The sequence below is a fragment of the Selaginella moellendorffii genome, unplaced genomic scaffold, assembly GCF_000143415.4.
Source record: "Selaginella moellendorffii unplaced genomic scaffold, v1.0 SELMOscaffold_20, whole genome shotgun sequence".
Classification (NCBI taxonomy): domain Eukaryota; kingdom Viridiplantae; phylum Streptophyta; class Lycopodiopsida; order Selaginellales; family Selaginellaceae; genus Selaginella; species Selaginella moellendorffii.
In genome coordinates this window covers 1,621,892-1,643,515 of record NW_003314281.1, presented here as the reverse complement: position 1 = coordinate 1,643,515, position 21,624 = coordinate 1,621,892, and the positions used below count along the sequence as shown (strand labels likewise).

Genomic DNA, 21,624 nt, shown 5'->3' with positions numbered 1-21,624 from the left:
AATCGCACCACAGCTTTGAAAAGCTGGTGCCTTACTTTCGTTTTTACATTAGCTGCTGAAGCTAAGTTGCTGGGGGGTGGCAAGACTCGACTGTTGTGGGATTGCCTGTGCAGTAGGTTTCTGGATGCCTTCACAGGCAACACTCTCTTGTGTGGATTCCCACTCTCGGCATGCAATGCTTCGACATCTAATTCCTCGACCAACATCCCAGTACATGCCACCAACACTGATACCTTCGTCTTGGGCTTTCTTTGTGGTGCTATCCCGCCCTTTGTGGTGGCGTTCTATGTAGTGGTGTTCACCAGCAAAATCCAGATGATCATCAATAAGTTCAACAAGTTCCAAGAAGATGGCAATCATTCAAAGCTGGATTTTGGTGTTGAGGTTGTTGCCAGTAGGAATAGGACCACTGAGATTGTTGTAGGCAACGCTGAAACTGGACAGCTCGGGCATGAACGCAATCTCCTGCGGAATGCCACCCTCGAAGTTGTTGTGCGACAGGTCAAGTGATTCCAGCACCTTAAGCCTGGAGAGTCCAACTGGGATGCGTCCAGAGAATCGGTTGCTCGAGATGTTGAGCTGCATGAGACCCACGAGCCCAGAAAGTGTGAGGGGCAGCTCACCTTCGAGTTCGTTGTTTGAGAAGTCCATGAGCGTGAAGGAATCGATGAGGTTTGATATGGTGACATATGCTCCTCGCAGGGTGATCCCGTAGCCAAACACGCCCCCGCCAAAGCTGTACCACTCGGGAGACTTGGAGATCATTCCCAATGCTTTTACACTCACATTTGTGGCTTTGAAACCTTGCATGAGATCGAGCTGGTCGGGCAAAGCACCAGTGAGGTGGTTGCTGGAGAGATCAATCACTTGAAGATTGGTGAGGTTGGCGATGCATGGTGGGATGGTGCCCCGGATATTGTTGTTTGCGAGTGACAAGACCATCAAGCACGTCCACTTGCAAACTATCTCTGGAAACATGCCCTGGAAGTTGTTCATTCGCAGGTCTAGCGCTTGGATCCCAGTGCAAAGTGGCTGCAGATAGAAGTCATGCTGCCGAGTTTGGCTTGAGACTTGCACCTGGTGCATTTGCAAGGAGATGTTGCTCAAGCTGTATGGGAGAGGGCCGCTGAATTGGTTCTGCCCAAGTTGCAAGGCCACTAGGTGTTTAGTGGCTCCAAAGTCCATGGTCACCTCACCAGTTAGCATATTATCTCCTACATTGAGGATGAGAAGCTCTGTGAAATTGTCCATCGCCTTTGGAAGGTTACCATTCAGTTCATTTCTTGACAAGTCCAGCAGCGTTATAGAAGAGCAGCGTCCAAGCTCCGAAGGAATGACACCGGAGAGATGGTTATTGGAAAGATCAAGCCTCGTGAGCTTTGTCAAGTTGCCAATGCCTGGAGAAACTTGGCCAGAGAGCTCGTTGTAAGAGAGATCAAGTCGCCGCATCGACGAACCTGGGGAGTAGTCTTCCCACAAGGCTCCTGAGAACCTGTTCCATGAAAGGTCCAAAGTATTCAGCTTCTCCAGTGAGCCGACCTGTGGAAACAAAGGCCCAGTCAAGTTGTTCCTGAAGACGGTCATGGATGTTAAGTTCCGGAGCTTTGCCATTCCACTCGGTAGGCCACCTTGTAGATTGTTAACGGATAGATCCACGCTCTGTAGGGACAGGCAATCCACCAAAGTTTCAGGAATTCCTGTGGACAAGTTGTTGCGGGACATGTCGATCGCTTCAAGAGCGCAGTCATCCCCACCAAAGATCTCAGGTGGGATTGATGTGAGCTGGTTTCTTGCCAGACGTAACACGTTCACAGTTTTAAGAAACTTCGATGCGTGAGAAGGGAGAGCAGCGAACTTGTTGAACCTGATGTCTAAATACCCCAGGTTGCCGTAGGCAAAGTCCAAAGGAATGGAGCTATAACTGTTATTCTGGAGGTCCAAACTTTGAAGTGATTTCAAAGAAAGAAGACTAGCAGGGATCTCACCAGACAATTGCTGTGGGAAGCCACCAAGAGCCAGAATTTGAAGGTGCTTCATTTGCTGGATTCCTTTTAGTATGCTGTCCATGGAGGTGTTGAAACTGTTGGAGGTCAAGTTTAGCTCCACAATGCTGCTTGAGGCGTAGCCACCAGATTCAATACCAGTAAACTCGTTCATCGAAATGCCAAGGGTCAAGAGCACTGGTAGCTTGAATAGATCGACTGGTATCTTTCCAGTGAACTTGTTGTTTCGAAGCCTGAGACCAACCAAAGACGAGCAATTGCCCAAGCTTCGAGGCAGTGTTCCATGCATGTAGGAATTGTCAGCCAGAGAGAGATTTTGCAGCCTGGAAAGCTGACCCAGGGACTCCGGAATGCGGCCACCAAGCTGGTTTCTCGAGAGATCAATGACTTCGAGAGACGAGCAATTTGCCAAGCTCGAGAGAATCTCCTGGTTGTAATAGTTCCACCGCAGGGAAAGATGACGTAGACGTTGAAGGCGTCCCAAGAAGCCCGGAATCCGGCCCTGGAAGAGATTGTAGGAGAGATCTAGCACCTCAAGGAGAGAACAGTTTGTGATCTCGCTGGGAATCTCACCGGACATGTAGTAGTTCCGTGACAAGTTGAGCTCTCTGAGCTGTGTTAGCTGGCCAATCGAGGGCAATATACTTCCCTGTAAGAGAAGAGATGTAAGCCTGATCGAGACGACGCTGGTGGAAGAATCGCATGAGATTCCTGCCCAAGCACACATGTTGGCAACATTGCCCGGGTTCCAGTCAAGAAGATTGCCTTCTGTGTCGTTTATACCCTTCTTGAACTCGAGAAGAACATCCGCCTCGTTTTTGGAGGAGGATCCCAGCATTTGTGAGAGGCCTAGAGCAAATAACAACCAAAAGACGATCTCCACTTTCTCCATTTTCTGTTGCTCTTGTTCTTTCTGCATCTGACTTCTAAAGAACAGGGGTGTGCAACTTGCCACGTCAGTGAATATTTAGAGTATATTCATTTTAATTTCACTAGTCAGCTTATACAGAAGCCTTGTCAACCTGTACTACCGTGTGTAGTTTGAAATGTAGCCTGTCAATTCTTTATTGCACACATGTGAGTCTCCAGGCTAAAAGTATAGTTTACTTGTCTTATTTTTATAGATCTAATTGTCTTATTTTTGTAGATCTACTTGTCTTGTAACTATTTTATGTTTAGTTGTTTAACTATCCATTGATGGGTTTGAAACTTCATTTATTTATATACACCTTAGTACATAAAGAGGGCTTAATTGTTAGTGGCCACTATAGTGTATAGATCAAAAGTCTTGTGTAATTTCTTTGGCAATGTCTGGTTGGACTTTTTCTCCTCCTAGTGTTGAATAGCCTTTTGCTCCATTTATAAAAGCTTCTAATGTTTTCACCTAGGGATCTATTTCTTCCAAATCAAGAACCAACACTTCATCAAAAGTCTCTTCACAAATGGATGGTAATGAGCATCAAAATGTGGAGTCAAATCCTCCTAAGGTAGGTGAGGCATTTTAGTGCCTAGATTCACCCAATTATGCTGTGGATTGCCAACTTCATTAGCCTAGTGCACAAATGAATTTGGAGTTTAAACCATCCATTGAAGAAATATGGCATATAAATGCCAACAGTCCACTGCCTATCATTGACATTTCATCTGATTTTGAAGGTGAAGAGGTTGTGGCACTACTATATGCTTTTCATCCCAAGAAAAATGGCATGGAGTAAAGTCCTAAAGTATTTGATGATAGTGGAAGTGAGTGAAATCTGAATAATCTAATGTACTAAGTGTGTGTTTTTGTTTCCTCTATAATCTAGAATTTCCTTTCAAATAGCAAGTGTGCGATTGGATATGTGTTAACAACATCTGTAAGCTTCTATTGGGGGCCAAATAGTTCTTTTATCTATACTGTAAAGTTAATTATTAAATTTTATGTTCGTCCTATTTATCATTTTTTTTTCACTAGCAGTTCTTAGATATGTAGTTTTTTTTTTTAAGTAACTTTGTCAGTTCTTTCTTTTTATTTTGGTACTGATAGTTGAATTGGATTAAACTACTTTAGTTAAGTTAAATTTAATATTAATACACAAACTGTTATATATTACTATAATCGATACTACATAATAATTGTGAACCTTATCTACTTAGAGTCCTCTAACAAGTCTACAATTCTTTCTTCATTGTCAATTCCATGACTCATTTCAGGTTGTTTTCATTTTCCTCCTACTGTCGATAGTGACATATCTTGAACTTGATTTTTTTATGTAGGCAACTATGTCCTCCTCCTCCATTACCATCACTTATCTTTTGTTATTCTGACATGCCTGGTGGGAGTTCTTTGTGTCTGAAAACAGGTTTACAACTATGCCAACATTTGGTGTTATGCAACATATGATGAAATCTTAATCTCAAACCTTCTCACCATGTTGGAGTTTGTGAAATGTTGTTGTCATAAGCATTGGAGTGGTTTCCTTTGGTTTCACTTAAGATATTCAAAATGTAGATTTCTATATAAGTAATATAGTTAATTATGAAGTTAATTGTCTATTTTAGTAACTACCTTTATTTTGCCTAGCCAATTTTAAATATAGTGTATGTCCTTTTGATCACTATTGGTCAACATCCATGTAGAAGATTGCAATAACAATCATCTACCACCATTTATTAGGAAATCCCAAAGCATGGTGGATGATGTTTTTGCTACAAACTTGCTAGCTTTGAATATTGCTTGGTGGAGCATGGTGGATTGTAATTAATTAAAGGGAATGACTTGAGAAATGATCCATAAGGATTAAAATATAAAGGGAAAGGGCCCATGAACAAAAATGCACTTCCTTTTCCAATTGGTTAAGGGTTTTGGGATATTTGGGGTTAAACATTCTTGGGTTTGAAAATACTAAGTTGGGTGACTTCTTAGGAAGTTCAAATTCAAGAACTTACAAATGGCTAATGTTGAGGAAGTTGCTATTTTCATTAGGAATTACATATAACTTCTAAATGCTATTAGTTACAAGCTTTATATGCTTGATTAGTGGATCTGATTTTCTAGGTTCATTCCTAGAACTACTATTCTCTATACCACATTAGGAACAACTAATGAGTGTGCTACTCTTTCTTTACCAGGACAGGATAGTTGATAGCTCTATAACTTAGAGGTTTTTCACTTAGTGTTCCTTGGCTATTGACACCATTCAATCACAGCCATGCAAATCTTGCTAGAGGTATTTTGTCTGTATACAGTGAAAGAGATAGGCCGAGCTATTTTTGCACTCGAGAAGAAATGTGCCTTTAAGGATATTCTTGGGAGATTTTGCAATAGGTGATGTTAGTTGTAAGCAATTAATTTTTCCATTCTACTTTAACTAATTAACTACACCTTTGACCACTTAGAGGAGTCTCACTCACAAACTCCATAATTCTTATTTCTGACTTAGAGAGACATGCTAACCCTATAAATAGCATTTATGTCGCTTAGCCTTTAGATTTGGTCTAAATGCTTTACATGTTTGACCCTATGACTGATACCTAAAGGTATTACCAACATATCAACCCATTACACTAAAGCTATACCTATTCACCCTTGTCACATTGGTAGTCCAAGACTACATATATTATAGTCCCATCTTTCAAAGACTAAGACTTAGTCCTAGACTCACGTCCGTCCATGAGTGGTCACCCTTTTACCACACCTTAGCAACCTTAAGATGCTTGGAGACATAAGGAACACCCTTCCCAATGTTCCTTCTTTTGTTCCCACCAAATCCCTCTCCATCCAAAATTATGCTTGTTCTTCTTTGTATATTTATTGAGCAACCAATAGTCTATGCACATGCGTATAAATCCATCTTTCTTTTTCACAAATAACACTAGCACTCCATACAGTGACCTGCTTAACCTAACATACCTTTTATCCATTAACTCTTCTAGTTGGCGTTTGAGCTTCTTGAGTTCTTTTTCATTCAAACAATAGGGGGGATGAACCACTGCCTTAGCACCTTTGACTAGCTCGATCTTATATTCTGCTAGTTGTTCGGGGGTTAACCCCGCCGGTAACTCCTTTGGCATGGTATCTTGAAATTAATTTAACACCCATTAAATCACTAAAGGTACTTCTTTTGTTCTTGTCTTTTTGTTACTCCTCATCGACAGTAAACACAAAAATGCTACTTTGGTTCCTTTAGTGAATTGTCATCTTGTGGACACCAGGTTCAAGCAGGAGTCTTTGGCCTTACATTACCCTACTTTTAGATCTTAGGCCTCCACCCTAAATCGTTTTCCTTTGGCATTGCCAATAGCACAAGGTTCCTATCTTGTCCATGCAGGGCTACCATAAACCGATTGAACCAATCCATCCTGAAAATCATGTCAAATCCCGCCATATCCAACATGGTGAAATCCATGTCTACTTTCCATGTCCTTATTTCAACTTTTGCTTGTTGAAGTACCTTATCAGTGTTTTAGTTACCTTGAACAAACTCTATAGTCCTTGGTTCACCCAGTTGCTACACTATTAGTCCGGCTTGCTATACTATGTTTGTAGCCATAAAATTATCTAAAGCACCTGTGTTATCTTAACAAAGTTATTTTTGAGCTTCCCTTAGAGGGCAAGTAAATGTTGCGAACGATTCTCTACCAAAATTACTCATGTAATAAATAACTTTGAGCTAGGGATTGGATCACATACCTCAGTTTGGTTTTCACCCGACTTTATGGCTATATTGATTCTAGCTTTCTTTGGGTATGGACATTCTCTCAAAAAGTGTCTTACTTCACTGCAGTTGAAGTATATATTGTTTCCCATGGTACTAGTTGATTTGACCTTTTTATCTGTGGGTTTGTCCTTTTTTGCTTGACTCTCCCATGTATTTTCTTGCTAGCCTCCGAATCTGCCTTTCCAAAACCCTAAGGACTCATAAATTTCTCTTTGCCATATATCCCCTTGGTTTGGCTCCTTTGCTAAACATGGACTCCAACCCTGTTGTGTTCCCCTTTCATAAGTTATCATTGAAATGCACCTTAATAACTACATCCAATGCTTCTTTGTAGTTGGTTAGGTTCCACATCACCTTGCTTCGATCCCAGGTTTGCAAGCTTGATATGAAGGCATAGAACGCATCCATATCACCCATGTTTGTGACAAATACCCTCTTTGCCATAAACACATTCACATACTTTTGAATGGTTTTGGTCTACTTCAGCCTACTCAACTTATTTTTTAGATGCAGAGTAGCATTCGGAGGAATGTAAGTTATATAGATCCTCGCCTTCATCATTTCCCAAGTGGCTACCGGTCCTTCATTTGCCTCTATTGTTCTCCACCAAAGACTTAGCATTATCTGTTAAGTATGGTTTTGCACATAGGACCTTCTCCAAACTCGATAACCGCAACACTCGAAAGTAATCCTCCATATCGTAAAACCAATCCTCCACCACCTTATAGTCATTCACTTCCTTGAAGACCAATAGGGGCTTTGGTTTGTACTTGGGAATTGCTTGAAGGACTGATTCCACTTCGGTTTTTTTGACCTTGTTCAGTTCCACCTCAGTCCCTGCCAAAGGTTCCATGTTTTCTGTGTTGCTAGCATCTGTAGTCTTTTGCATTTTCTTCTGCTTCTTAGCTTGTGTATGAGAGTCTCCAGTAGAGCATTAGTCTGTTGCCAATTTTCCTTCTAAAATCTTGGATGATCGAACCTCACCACTAGACTCCTATTTGGAAGTTTCTACATTAGAGTCCTCCTTATACAAGGATTCTTTATCCATAGCTTCTTGTTCGACTAAAGGCTCCAGCTCTAAAGGAGATTCCATCCTGCCTTAGTTCTTTTATGCCTTACATTTGCCATCTCCCAGCAATCTGCCTTTATTCTTTGGTAAAACTGAGGAAAAGGCTCCGATACCAAATTGTAAGGCATAAACTTTTCTTTTCTAATTTGCCAATTTACCTCATCTATTCGACCAACACTACCTTGGCCTTAGTTAAATTACCTTGCCAAGGTTCTTGCCTATTATATCAGCTCCTACTTGGTCCTACTTGATTTCAGCTACTCACTCCACGAGCGATGGAGCGTTAACCATCCATCCACAGATTTCCAAATCTCTCCCAATCCCCTTCTTCGGGATTGGACTTAAGGTTTGGCTACACTCCCTACAGGCACAAGCAGCCAAGCACACTAAACCTCCAAGTTTTTAACATCCCTTGGTACAACAAGACTTAATCAAGACTTGATCAAGACCCTCTAAATCCCAAGCCTTGGGTGTAACACTTGCTTCGAGGCACCAGGGGGAAACACCATGGCCTCTCTCTCTCGGTCTCAGACCCAATCTCAAATCTCGAATCTTAGACTTGGTCTCTAACTCAGTCTCGGACTCGGTCTCGAACTCAGTCTTGAAGTCAGCCTCGGACTCGATCTCAGACTTGGTCTCGAACTTGGTCTCAGAATCAGTCTTGGACTCGATCTCATACTCAGTCTCATACAATGAACTCTTTATCATTTCGGTCATGCTTTCAAGGATCCTTTAGCCTACAACACCTCAGGGAATTAGTTCCTTACACTTAGCCATATGGCTAGAGTGATGTTCTAATGAGCCATACTAAGTATCCAAGTAGGTAGTGCCACCAACACTTGGATTGGGAGCATTAACCATTCGATCTCCTGAGGGAGCTAGAGCTGGCTCTTGAACACTTCACTAAGCTACCCTGTTTGTTTGTTCATATTCACTCTAGCCTTGGACTCCTCAATAATTATATCATCATCCAACACATGGGTATAGCCTTCCTTGGTCACATTGGCCTTTCCTAGCCAAATTGGCTCCACTAGAGTCCTCCCCTATTATACTTTTGGAGCTCACCAAACCCCTAAGGGTTTGGGAGACAATCGCTTTATGCTTTCATCCTCGAACTCAGACTCGGACTCGGACTTAGACTCAAACTCGGACTTACACTTAGACTCAGACTCGGACTTAGCCTCAGTCTTGGTCTTAGACTTAGAGTCAACTTTAGTCTCAATCTTGGTCTTGGTCTCAATCCATCTCAAATTCATCTTAAATTCCATCTTTGGTCCATCTCGAACTCTATCTTGGGTCCATCTTAGAGTCCTTATTGGACTCTATTTTGGACTCCATCTTGAACTCCATTTTGAGTTCATCATAGACTCCATCTTGGACTCTATATCCGACTCTATCTCAGACTCCATTTTGACACTTCCATATGTCATGACATTTGCCATGTGTTAGTCCTTTTTATGTATTTTTCTAGACGCTCATTCATCAATCGCTTCATGCTCATTCCTTGAACACTTTGTTTGGAGTTCCACTCCTGCTCTTGACTTTCTAAATTGAAACTTTTGGTCCAAACGTGTTATGCTAGTTGGACTTCCATTTTGATTACTACCATATGGCACATTTTCGGCCCACTTTAGGCCTTAGGGATTTGTGTTTCACATTAGTGTTTGAAGTAATTTATAATATTTATTCTTAGATGTTTCTTTGTCATTAGATTCATACTTGTACACATGAGGTGTTTCAGTGCACATGCTTGATCTTGATGATATGGATGATCATATGAACCAAAGTCAATTCTATTTACTTGTACAAATAGCATAACATTACATGCAACACAAGCCTATGGTGAAGGAGCATTCTATTATATCCATTCCTGCTTGTTTGGATATGGAAACAAAAGAAGACTAAATATATTTTTGATTTTATGTTGTTTAATAGATTATTTTCTTTCTTCCCTCACTATGGGCAGATATGGTGAGATTACTAGCCAATCTATTGGAAAATGAATAAGATGACAAACTTTTTATTCCTACATAACTCTTTAGTAGTTGCTTTGGTGTGTGTGCTTGGGTATTGGCATCTAACCACAAGGCATAGCAAGACTTGGCAAATCATTTATACGCAATAGCAACTTTGTGTTATAACTGGTTTATAGGGTATACTTTTGCTATACATTTTTGTGTTGTTTTTATCTTTATACTAGCTATTTCATCCCTACCAATCCATGAGAGGTGTCAATGAACTATTCTTGCTGCATTTGCAAGAGGTTGAACAAGAAACTTTGAGGACTTTGGCTTCTGCAAGGATTGTAACAATAATATGAATTATTTCAGATTACTCTATGTATATAGCATTTTTCATGTTGTTGATGGTTCTAAACACAAGGCACTATAAAATATTGCCATATTAACCAGGCTTATAGCCTCCCTCCAAGTCCAAAGAAATGTTTAAATCATGTTAGTTGCCTCTTACTATTAGGATATTTGAGGAACTTGCTCCACTTCAGGGATGCTCCCGTCTTTCAAGCCAAGCACTCAATAGAATGTTTGTGATTATTCCTTGGGAACTCACTCAGGTATTCATTGTTATATTTTTTTCTTGCCTTTAGAATAACCCTATTTGTGTCTTCCACTCTATTGTGGCAACACTACAGTGTAGGTTGATTCTAGTGCTACTGTGGTGGCTCCATAAGGAAGGTGGGTGGTAGGAGGTGGTCCCTCTTTCTTTCTTTTCACTGTTTTAATAAGAGGGATATGTATGATTGTGAGCCACCTTGGTTAGAGGCCATATACTATGCCATCACAATATTGGAGCACAACTCTATATCTAATATATACCACCATGTCTGTTTTTAATTAGATTGGGTTGGATAATGTTTTTGAGCTTACAGTGCTATTTAGATTGCACTATCTCCAAATTAGCTTTTGAACATTTGGACCAACTTTTCTGGTTAGGTCTGCAAAAATCTAATGGCCTCCTTCATTTATGGTAGTTACTTCTACCGAGTACAGATCACTCTTGAGCTCATGAGTTGAGCTCAAATTTCAAATGTAGTTCAATACAAACATTACAAAGTTTAAAAAATTAACATTCAACCTAACATCTTTTTGCATTTTATATAAATAAAAATATTTTGGTAGAGATTTCTTATCCAAGAATTTAATTATTTACTACAAGCTAAAATAGGTAGGTTCTTTAGAATTTTAAATAAGATAGGATTTAAATTTGTGCTTTTTAAAATTATCAAGATTGAATTAAGATTCTCTAGCAACTATGAGACACATGAATATTATGGGTATATTGCAAAGAGAAAACTTGTGTATATATATATAAAACGAAAACTAATTATATAAAATACAAAAGCTTATATTATCGATGAAGAATGAACATAATCTCCAAGAGTCTTCTTCAACTCAATAATAATAAGGGTTGGTTAATGTATATAAACATCCACTTTAGGATCCTGGTGCAAGATGTTAATGGATATCTAGTACATATGCTTGCAAAAAGCATATGCCTTCCCATGTTCCTCCTTCGTAAAGTTTAGACATGTGTATAATAATCTTGAATGGCAATTATGTACTTTCGACCTTTTGTTTTTACAATATACTCCTTCATTAACTCAATAATGTACTTTATGAAAAGAATTTCACATTAAAGCATTTGAGTGAAGTTTATTTTACCTTCCTTCTGCTTAGAGATTATACTAATAAATTCACCTTTTCTTACTAACCTCTTGTGCATCTTTATGGGAACAATGCTAGTTCTATCATTTATATCTTCAATTTTCCTCTTCTCAAGATTAAAATCAGATTCCTTAAGGTTTTGAATTTCATCTGAACTGAATGCAACCTCTTTAACACCTGGCCATTCTTATCAACTCTTGTTTCTCTCATCTATACCACAGCTTTGAAAAGGTGGTACCTTTATTATAGTGTTTACATTAAGCTAAGTTGCTGGGGGGTGGCAAGACTTGACTGCTGCTGTGGGATTGCCTGTGCAGTAAAATCCAGCTTTGAATGATCTCCATCTTCTTGGAACTTGTAGAACATGCTGATGACCATCTGGATTTTGCTGGTGAACACCACTGCAGGATAACACCACAGAGAAAGCCCAAGATGAAGAATGTATCAGTGTTGGTGGCATGTACTGGGATGTTGGTCGAGGAATTAGATGTCGAAGCATTGCATGCTGAGAGTGGGAATCCACACAAGAGAGTGTTGCCTGTAAAGGCATCCAGAAACCTGGTGTTGAGGTTGTTGCCAGTAGGAATAGGACCACTGAGATTGTTGTAGGCAACGCTGAAACTGGCATGAACGCAATCTCCTGCAGAATGCCACCCTCGAAGTTGTGCGACAGGTCAAGTGATTCCAGCACCTTAAGCATGGAGAGTCCAACTGGGATGCGTCCAGAGAATCTGTTGCTCGAGATGTTGAGCTGCATGAGACCCACAAGCCGAGAAAGTGTGAGGAGGAGCTCACCTTCGAGCTCGTTGTTTGAGAAGTCCATGAGCGTGAACGAATCAACGAGGTTTGATATGTTGGTATATACTCCTCGCAGGGTGATCCCGTAGTCAAACATGCCACCGCCAAAGGTATACACCCAGGAGACTTGCTTGATGGTCTTGTCACTCGCAAACAACAATATCCTAGGCATGCATCGCCAACCTCACCAATCTTCAAGTGATTGATCTCTCCAGCAACCACCTTACTGGTGCTTTGCCCGACCAGCTCGATCTCATGCAAGGTTTCAAAGCCACCAATGTGAGCGTAAAAGCATTGGGAATGATCTCCACCACTTGCAAACTATCTCTGGAAACATGCCCTGGAAGTTCATTCACAGGTCTAGCACTTGGATCCCAGTGCAAAGTGGCTAGTCATGCTGCCGAGTTTGGCTTGAGACTTGCACCGCGTTTGGACTGTATGGGAGAGGGCCAGTGAGTTGGTTCTGCCCAAGTTGCAAGGCCACTAGGTGTTTAGTGGCTCCAAAGCCCATGGTCACCTCACCAAGCACATATCTCCTACATTGAGGATGAGAAGCTTTTTGAAACTGTCCATCGTCTTTGGAAGCTTGACAGGTCCAGCAGCGTTATGGAAGAGCAGCGTCCAAGCTCCGAAGGAATGACACCGGAGAGATGGTTACTGGAAAGGTCAAGCCTCGTGAGCTTTGACAAGTTGCCAATGCCTGGAGGAACTTTGCCAGAGAGCTCGTTGTAAGAGAGATCGAGTCGCCGCATCGACGAACCTGGGGAGTAGTCTTCCCTCAAGGCTCCTGAGAACCTGTTCCATGAAGGTCCAAAGTATTCAGCTTCTCCAGTGAGCCGACCTGTGGAAACAAAGGCCCAGTCAAGTTGTTCTTGAGACGATCATGGATGTTAAGTTCCGGAGCTTTGCCATTCCACTCGGTAGGCCTCCTTGTAGATTGTTAACGGATAGATCCACCAGGGACAGGCAGTCCACCAAAGGTTCCGGAATTACTGTGGACAAGTTGTTGCGGGACATGTCGATTGCTTCAAGAGCGCAGTCATCCCCACCAAAGATCTCAGGTGGGATCGATGTCAGCTGGTTTTAGCCAGACGTAACACGTTCACAATTTTAAGAAACTTCGATGCGTGAGAAGGGAGAGCAGCAATTGCTCAAGCTTCTGAGGCAGTGTTCCACAGATCCTCGGGAAGCAGCGGCGGCAACAAGTATCCGGGGATGCGCCGCAGGGTTCTTCGGCCCAGGAATCGCGAGGTGGAGCTGGACGAGGCCTGCATGTAGGAATTTTCAGCCAGAGAGAGATTTTGCAGCCTGGAAAGCTGACCCAGGGACTCCGGAATGCGGTCACCAAGCTGGTTTCTCGAGAGATCAATGACTTTGAGAGACGAGCAATTTGCCAGGCTCGAGGAATCTCCTGGTTGTAATAGTTCCAGGGAAGGATGGCGTAGACGTTGAAGCCGTCCCAAGAAGCCTGGAATCCGGCCCTGGAAGAGATTGTAGGAGAGATCTAACACCTCAAGGAGAGAACAGTTTGTGATCTCGCTGGGAATCTCACCGGACATGTAATAGTTACGTGACAAGTTGAGCTCTCTGAGCTGTGTCGAGGGCGATATACTTCCCTGCAAGAGGAGAGATGTAAGCCTGATCGAGACGACGCTGGTGGAAGAATCGCATGAGATTCCTGCCCAAACACACATGTTGGCAACATTGCCCGGGTTCCAGTCAAGAAGAGTGCCTTGTGTGTCGTTTATACCCTTCTTGAACTCGAGAAGAACATCCGCCTCGTTCTTGGAGGAGGATCCCAGCATTTGCGAGAGGCCTAGAGCAAAGAACAACCAAAAGACGATCTCCACTTTCTCCATTTTCTGTTGCTCTTGTTCTTCCTGCATTCTACATTTTATTGAAGAACAAGAGCTTCACAAAATTGGATAGAACAACGTGTTCCACACGTTGCCGTTTTCATCCACTGATATCCATTTCCAGACTAGTTGAGCTCAATGTCATGGGTAGTCAATGAAAGTCAAACAGTCTTTGAAGGCCACCGCTCGGGGACCTGTCGCTCGCGACGTTGGATCCGTGGGATACGAGATTCGCAGAAGGCTCCAGAGGAACCATTACTCGTGCACAGCACAGGCCTTGGAGGATGTTCTCCAGTGGATGCAACTAAAGGAGACGATAAGTTGATAAAATTCTACGTCTAAAGTAAAGATGTTGACCCCGGTGGTCCGACAAGATCGAAAACTCGCCACTCTCGTCGACCACGTCCCGGAGGCAATGTGCATAAAAGCCCCGGGGAGTGTGGCCCTTTTCCCAGACCGTCTCATAATCTTCCACAGCCCCAGCTTGTTGACTCGAACAACACTCTTCCACTTGAGATTCAGCCCCAGATCATGCAGAGCCTTGGAGAACATCGTACATGGCTTGACGCAGCTCGTCGTTGCGTGGACGGCTGCCGACTCAACTCCCAAGTCTTTCAGTCGGACGGTGTAAGTGTCACCGCAAAGTTCCACTCGGCCGGCCATGAGGAACGGGCTCCGTGCCTCCTGCTTCACGTACTCGAGGGTGGAGAAGCCATGCTCCTCATGCAGCTGCCACGGCCTGATTTGCTTTGTCACCACCCCGTCCATGATGAAGATCTCCCTCTTGACGTCTTCTCGAGGACCGTAGCTCGAGCTTCGGAACACGCGGCAGGGCCTGGGAGGAACAATGAGTCTCATTGTTATCGGGTCCGTGAAGAGCGAGAGCGCTCGTTCTTCTTGAGAGTGAAGATGTTGGCCAGTGTCACAAACGCTCAAGCCGGAATGATCGATCGATGACAAAGGAAAGCATGACATACGACGGACTTTTGCAGATCCAGATTCCAAGACAGACATCCACGCAGAGACGCTTAAGTGAAGACCGTTCTTCCACTGTGGCCGCAGGATGCGATGATCCGGTTTCATTCCTTGGACTGGTTCATCCTCTGGAAGGACTGCAGTGACTCGCTCGCGAATCCGTGCTGGGCGTGAGACGGAATCACCAAGTTCCACGGCATCCTGTTGAAGAGGCGGAAAGCTTGCTGGAGCTTTGTTCTGGCAAAGCCAAACTGCTTAGCAGCGCCAGAAATGTGACCTTGTTGGGAAGCATGAGCATCTCCTGGAAAGCCACCAAAGTCTTCTGCTTCCAAGACATCACAGTCCACGTTGCTACGTCTTTCCGCTCAATCTGATCGAAAGTTTCCCCCGCAACGTCCAGACTTTTGTACCTCCCTTGACGAGCGCAGTGCCAATGCCGGATGCCAAGTTCGCCCAAGCACCCGTGAACTTTTGGCGCAGCACTCGTGTCCGGGAAAACATCGCTTTGAGAGCTTCTTTCTGGCCACACTGCTTGTCTCTCCTCTACAACATCTCCCTCACACCCTCCATGCTTCCACATTTCCCATACATCTCCGAGTGTTGTATTCTTGGAACGCTGTGCTTGCAGCTCGATGGCATTGGACCTGACTGTGCGACGTCCTCTATGGTTGTGAGCTCGTGCAAGTCCAGCAGTAGAGTTTTTTATCCTTTCGTTGAAAACACTCTTGTGGAGTTGCCTATCCTCATTTTGTTTTCTCATAAGAGAATCCACCATAAGGCATGATCATGTCTCGAACAGGCAAATCCACAAAACCTCCTCAGTAGAGCTGTGGTGTTCTTGCGAACCACTTCCTCAAACCTGTACCATGAAGAACATTGTTTCCTCTTTTTGCACTTACAAAGGAAGAAATGTTTACTAAGCAAAAGATATTGCTGTGCCCTGAACTGCAAAAAGAGAAATTTTTACTATGCAAAAGATATCAAACCTGGATTTTATCCTTTATACCCTAAACCAACTTGCTAAAGAGAGAAATTTTTACTATGCAAAAGATGGATTTTATCCTTTATACCCTAAACCAACTTGCTAAAGGGTGATAGTATTATCTTAACCCTGTAGATCACACTGTAATTGAGCTTAACACTAGTGGGTCACCGACAAAGGGGCCAAGTGGTCCTACTCTATTTCTCTTATACTAGTGTTCCTCTACTACAGCTTGGCTGGTGGGATGGGTTTTCAACTTACATGACACAACACCCCAGCTCCAGGATGACTAGGATTGTTGGTGAGTCAAGACCTCTAATAAGAATAACTAATTCTCCTAAATGATAGTTAATTATCACCAATGATTTCTAGATGTGAATACTAACTTCAATATTGGACAAAATACTTTCTTTAACAACTCATAATAAATGGAACAATAAATATAATAACTCAAATAACCAAAGCTCAAAGAAACTTATAATTAAGTCTCATATAACAACAATCACAAGTTTCACATCAATTAATGTCAATGCCAAAGAAAAATTCATAGTACAACCCATAATATCCTCCTCAACTCTTCAGTAAGTTGAAATTTCACAATACAAAAGCTAATTAAGAGCATATTTATATCAATCTAAAAATTAAGTATGATAAAGCTATGCTCAATAAGTGATCTCTAAACCAATCCTTTGAATCCATCTATTCATATCAAAACATAACTCATTTTATAACAAACGTATTAAGAATCATAATCCAAACTCAAATTCAATAAGGAACCAATAACTCCAATATCAATCACTAACTCTTCATTTTGCAAAGCTAAAACACTAAATTTAGATTATTGAGTCATATATTTGTTTAATAGAAAAGTAATACTCCATGTATAACATATAAGAACATAGATAAGTGTGAACCAAATTATTACTCAAGTCTAATCAAACTGTAATAAGCTCACTAACATATTTAGTCAATAGTTTTGAGCATGACTAAAGAATTTATAAGTGTTATAAATATGATTATAGGTATTGAAAGCTACTTGTCAACGAGTCCTTTTAGATATTCTTTCCTTACTATCATGACGGTAGGAGGTCAATATTGTTAGACTCTATTAATCTTCACCCAAACTAGTTGAGAAATTGGTCCTCATATATATATTTGGTCAGAAGAGTATAAAGACAAAATTCCTAAGTGCTATTAATCAAGCATACTTGACTTTATTAAAGAAACTCATTCGTTGGCTTGCATTTACTAGTGTTGAGACATTTTGCAATATTGAGTTTGGTTTCTCAATATTCACTAAGTGATAGTTTACCATGTTTGCTAAAACACTCTCATTATCATTCCCCCATGTGTTATATGATAGTGATGCATATCTATAAAATGTAGAAATTATCCTAAACAAGATAGTGCTTTTTTCGCTTTTAAATTCACAATTTAACACCATTCCATAAGTTTTTGTGATTGTCCCAAAAACCAGCTCTTGACACTAGGGTGGAAGCCTAACCCTTGATAGAGAGAGGGGGGGGGGGGCAAGGGGCAAGGGGGTTCCAAATATATAATAGGGATAGTGGGTAAGTTTGGCTGATTAACTTGAGGTATAATCTAACTCCGATTTGCATGTTTGTCTTTATTTTACATTTGGTTTAAGTCCAAGCCTAAGCTCTATACCATATTAGTTATATCCTCAGGTTAGGCTATCAATATACTGCAATAGTGCCATACTCCATTTGGCTTTATTTTGCATACTAGTTTTGGCATTGGAATGTTAAAAACTCTAGGATTGTTCTAATAACACTATGTGCTCTTCTCTCCTCGAGCTCTACATTCAAGAGTTGTTCCATACTTCAATTTCATACACTCCTTGGCTATATATTTAAGAGTTTAGCTTCGTACTTTCATTTAGTGGCCTAAGGTTTTGAAACTCAAGTTCTACTCTATTGCTCTTAGTTTATATGTCTAAGGTGTAGTGCACTCTATCTCTCTCCTCTTAAACCAACTGAGAAAGAATAATTGCTTGATGAGAGAGCCCTTAATGGTTATTTTATCCCCATTTATCCCCTAAAGTTCCAAAGATATACGGTGATAGTATATTTAAATCTCATCCCATAATTACATGCACTATACAAAGGTTTGATTTTGCTCCATGGTTATCACTATAAGATAAAGGGTGAAAACTATATGCACTATAATAAACTAGCTATAAATGATTAACATTTAGCTGAAATTAAAGTGAAGACCATGAGATGGACTCATATAGGTATATAACCTTTTAATGGACAAGGTTATAGTATAGTTACTAACACCTAAATTGCAAATAATTAAATTGGACATAACCATTCTTAACTAAGGTGCAGGGCCACCAAAACCAAATCAAGATCAATAAGATTTTATATCTCTTAGAGTCTAACAAAATACAAAGTGCATACCACCAAACATAATACTATAAAGAAAGGCATAGAAGTTATCTTTCTAAAAAAGCACATTAGCCACTTTTCTACGCCAACTCCAAGCTCTATATAACTCAATTTCCTTAGCCCCAAAAGTCAGCATCCTTTTCAGTTGATATCATATAAACTGCCTACTAAGGTGTAAAATAACAAAAGTCAATTCTAACCTCTTCACTAAAGGTTTTTAAGAAAATGATCAACAAATCCACTATTAGAAAAGCCTAAGAAAATTTGTTGAAAATTTTCCATCCAAAAATCAACTCTCAATTTAGAAATGTAAATTTTCAAGACTCAACCAATTTCCTTTTATTTATAACTTCATATAAAGAATCCAACAACATATTTATATATTTTACATCTAACAACAATATCTACAAATGCTAATAAATACTTAAAATTTGATCATAAAGACTATATCTTCAAATATCTATATTGTAGCTACACTCTTCTTCAATTATCTTCAAGATCTAGTATAAAGTTAAAATATTAGTAAGAAAATTGATATGAAAAAACAAGTTTTAGGGAAAACTCTTCATCATTTGACAAAATAATTGTAGCGCATATGGTTTTTACCTTTTATCCTATAATGCTTTACCATATGATAACACCACGAAGTAGAACCTAAACCCTCTTTATACCACGTGATAGATGCCATGTGTCATATGCCACGTATCACATGCTATGTGTCCATAGGACAGTGGTGTGGAATACGAGGTTCAGGGCCTTGGGCCATTGAACGAAAGAACAGTGCCAAACTCCCAAGCATGGAGCCAATGAGCAATGACACTGGACCACAGAGTAACTCCCGAGCATATAGCCTAAGGAGCGAAGGGACAGAAGCACAGAGTGACTTGGAATAGTCCTAGAGCATCTAACATCCCATTGCCAGGACTAGCACACAAAACAGAGCCAAATGGAGTTTGGCACTATTTCGGCATACCGGTGGCCTAACACGAGGATATAAGTGCCCCACCAACTAATATGGTATGGAACTTAGGCTTAGACCCAAGCCAAATGCAGAACAAGGACAGACATGCAAGCAGGGCTAGACTATGCCTTAGGTTGGTTAGGTATGCCCGACCTACCCACTATCCCTACTATACATTTCCCTTGAGGAACACACGCTTTGGGTTTTCATCCCAAACCTCCCTTAGTATCAGGAGTTAATTTCTGGGACAAGCTTGAAATTTACTAAATATGGAATGTTCCTAGATTGCAAATTTTGATACGGGACGAACACCATTGTGTTTAGAACAATTCTACATTCCGTAGATATGCCAAATGAGCAAATTTAGACACTTTCCACAAATAACATTTGGGACCGAAATGAGACTAACATTAAGGGCATGATAGCGAAGGTGTTTGGTAGACACGGTAAGCTATCATCTAGCGATATTGAGGGACTAGTCTCAATATGCGAAGGTTCTTATCAAGCCAGTGCAAGACAGAGCAAAAAAGAACTAAGAGCCAGACCAAGTATGCTCAGCTAGAAACACATAGGAGTTCCTACCTTATATCCATCTGGCTAGGTACAAGTGCTAAGCCCAATAAACTAACACTTGAATAAAAAGGGTTGATAAAGGGAACTAGCAATACCGACCTCCTGCCATCATGGTAGTAAGAAAAGAGTGTCTGTAAAGACTAGCTGACAGATAACTTTTGATACCTAAAGTCACATTCGCGACACTCTCCCCCCTTATGGAAGATTGACATCCTTGTCAATGCATACTCCAGTCTAGAATACTGCAAAGGAAACAACTCCAAAAAAAGTTCACGGTGATCACACTATGTGAGAAATGCACCGACTTAAATGAGTTAGGAGGCAATCTCTTTGTCTAACATGAATGTGCTACCGGCTCAGACATCTTCCGGCCGTCGCCAACAAGGAAATGACCAATAGAGTCAGCCACCCTTGCTACTCTGGGAGTCACCCAGCTTACAAAAGTGTGATACGCCCTTGCTTGCAGAGACATAGAGCGAAGCTAGAGGCCCTAACCCTCCTGAGCAAAGAAACTAAACCCATTGGTAAGGTTTAGATAGACTACTGTAAACAAATAGTTAGAGTTGTTTACACAGTCACGCTCTTTTGAACGGAATAAGAAACATCGACAGAGAACCGGGTGATGTGACCAGTTGACAGTAGCTACCCCATGACTAGGGATTTCATCATGCACACAAAGTGCCGAAGCCAATCTGCCTATACTGGCCCAAACTCAAAGATCAATAAATGGATAATATCAAAATCATAGACAATGATATCTTAGAGACTTAATTATCAATGAATAAATCTTATTTTAGAACACAAAAGTATTCGAAGTAAGTTATCATCTGATAAACCAGTATTATAGTACAGAAACCACCAAAATCATCATGTTTGGAAAACATAGGATGCACCATCCAACAAAATTTAATAACCAGTATATCATCAAGGAAACTTAATGATGAAACTTAACTACCGAAAGTTGTAGACAATAGGCCAAACAACTTACTAAAGATAACTCAAAGAACACAAAGTAGTATTGACTATCGTGAATGTGACTTCGGGTATCGAAAGCTACCTGTCAGCCAATCTTTACGGACACTCTTTCCTTACTGCCACGATGGCAGGAGGTTGGTATTGTTGGTTCCTTTTATCAGCCCCTTTTGTTTAAGTGTTAGTAAACTGGGCTTAGCATCTGTACTTGGCCGGATGAGCATAAGGAAGGAATTCTTAAGTGTCTATTTAACTGAGCATACTCGGCCTGGCTTGTTAGTTCTCTTTTGCTCTGTCTTGCACTGGCTTGACAAAAACCTTCTCGTATTGAGACTAGTCCCTCAATATCGCTGCATGAAAGCTTACCATGTCTGCCAAACACCCTCGATATCATGCCTTTTGTGTTAGTCTCATTTCAGTCCCAAATGCTATTTATGGAAAGTGTCTAGATTTGCTCATTTGGCATATCTACAGAATGTAGAGATTGGCCTGAACACAATGGTGTTCATCCCGTGTCCAAATTCACATTTTAGCGCCATTCCATATTTAGTAAATTTCGAACTTGTCCCAGAGACTAACTCCTGATACTAAGGGAGGCTTGGGGTGAAAGCCCAAAGCATGTGTTCCTCAAGAGGGGG

At 41.1% G+C, this 21,624-nt stretch overlaps 2 protein-coding genes across 2 annotated transcripts; both read right to left on the bottom strand.

Annotated features, from left to right (window-relative positions):
* Positions 1–297: 297 nt before the first annotated feature.
* Positions 298–2,922, bottom strand: LOC9636817 (LRR receptor-like serine/threonine-protein kinase GSO1). The gene has a single exon (XM_024677662.1). The coding sequence runs from the start codon at positions 2,920–2,922 to the stop codon at positions 361–363; it is 2,562 nt and encodes an 853-aa protein (XP_024533430.1). The 3' UTR covers positions 298–360.
* A 10,482-nt stretch (positions 2,923–13,404) lies between these two features.
* Positions 13,405–14,365, bottom strand: LOC112347194 (probable LRR receptor-like serine/threonine-protein kinase At4g36180). Its single transcript, XM_024677660.1, has 2 exons — positions 14,304–14,365; positions 13,405–14,140 (listed from the first exon to the last, which is right to left on the bottom strand). The coding sequence occupies exons 1-2, from the start codon at positions 14,363–14,365 to the stop codon at positions 13,405–13,407; spliced, it is 798 nt and encodes a 265-aa protein (XP_024533428.1).
* Between the last annotated feature and the right edge of the window lie 7,259 nt (positions 14,366–21,624).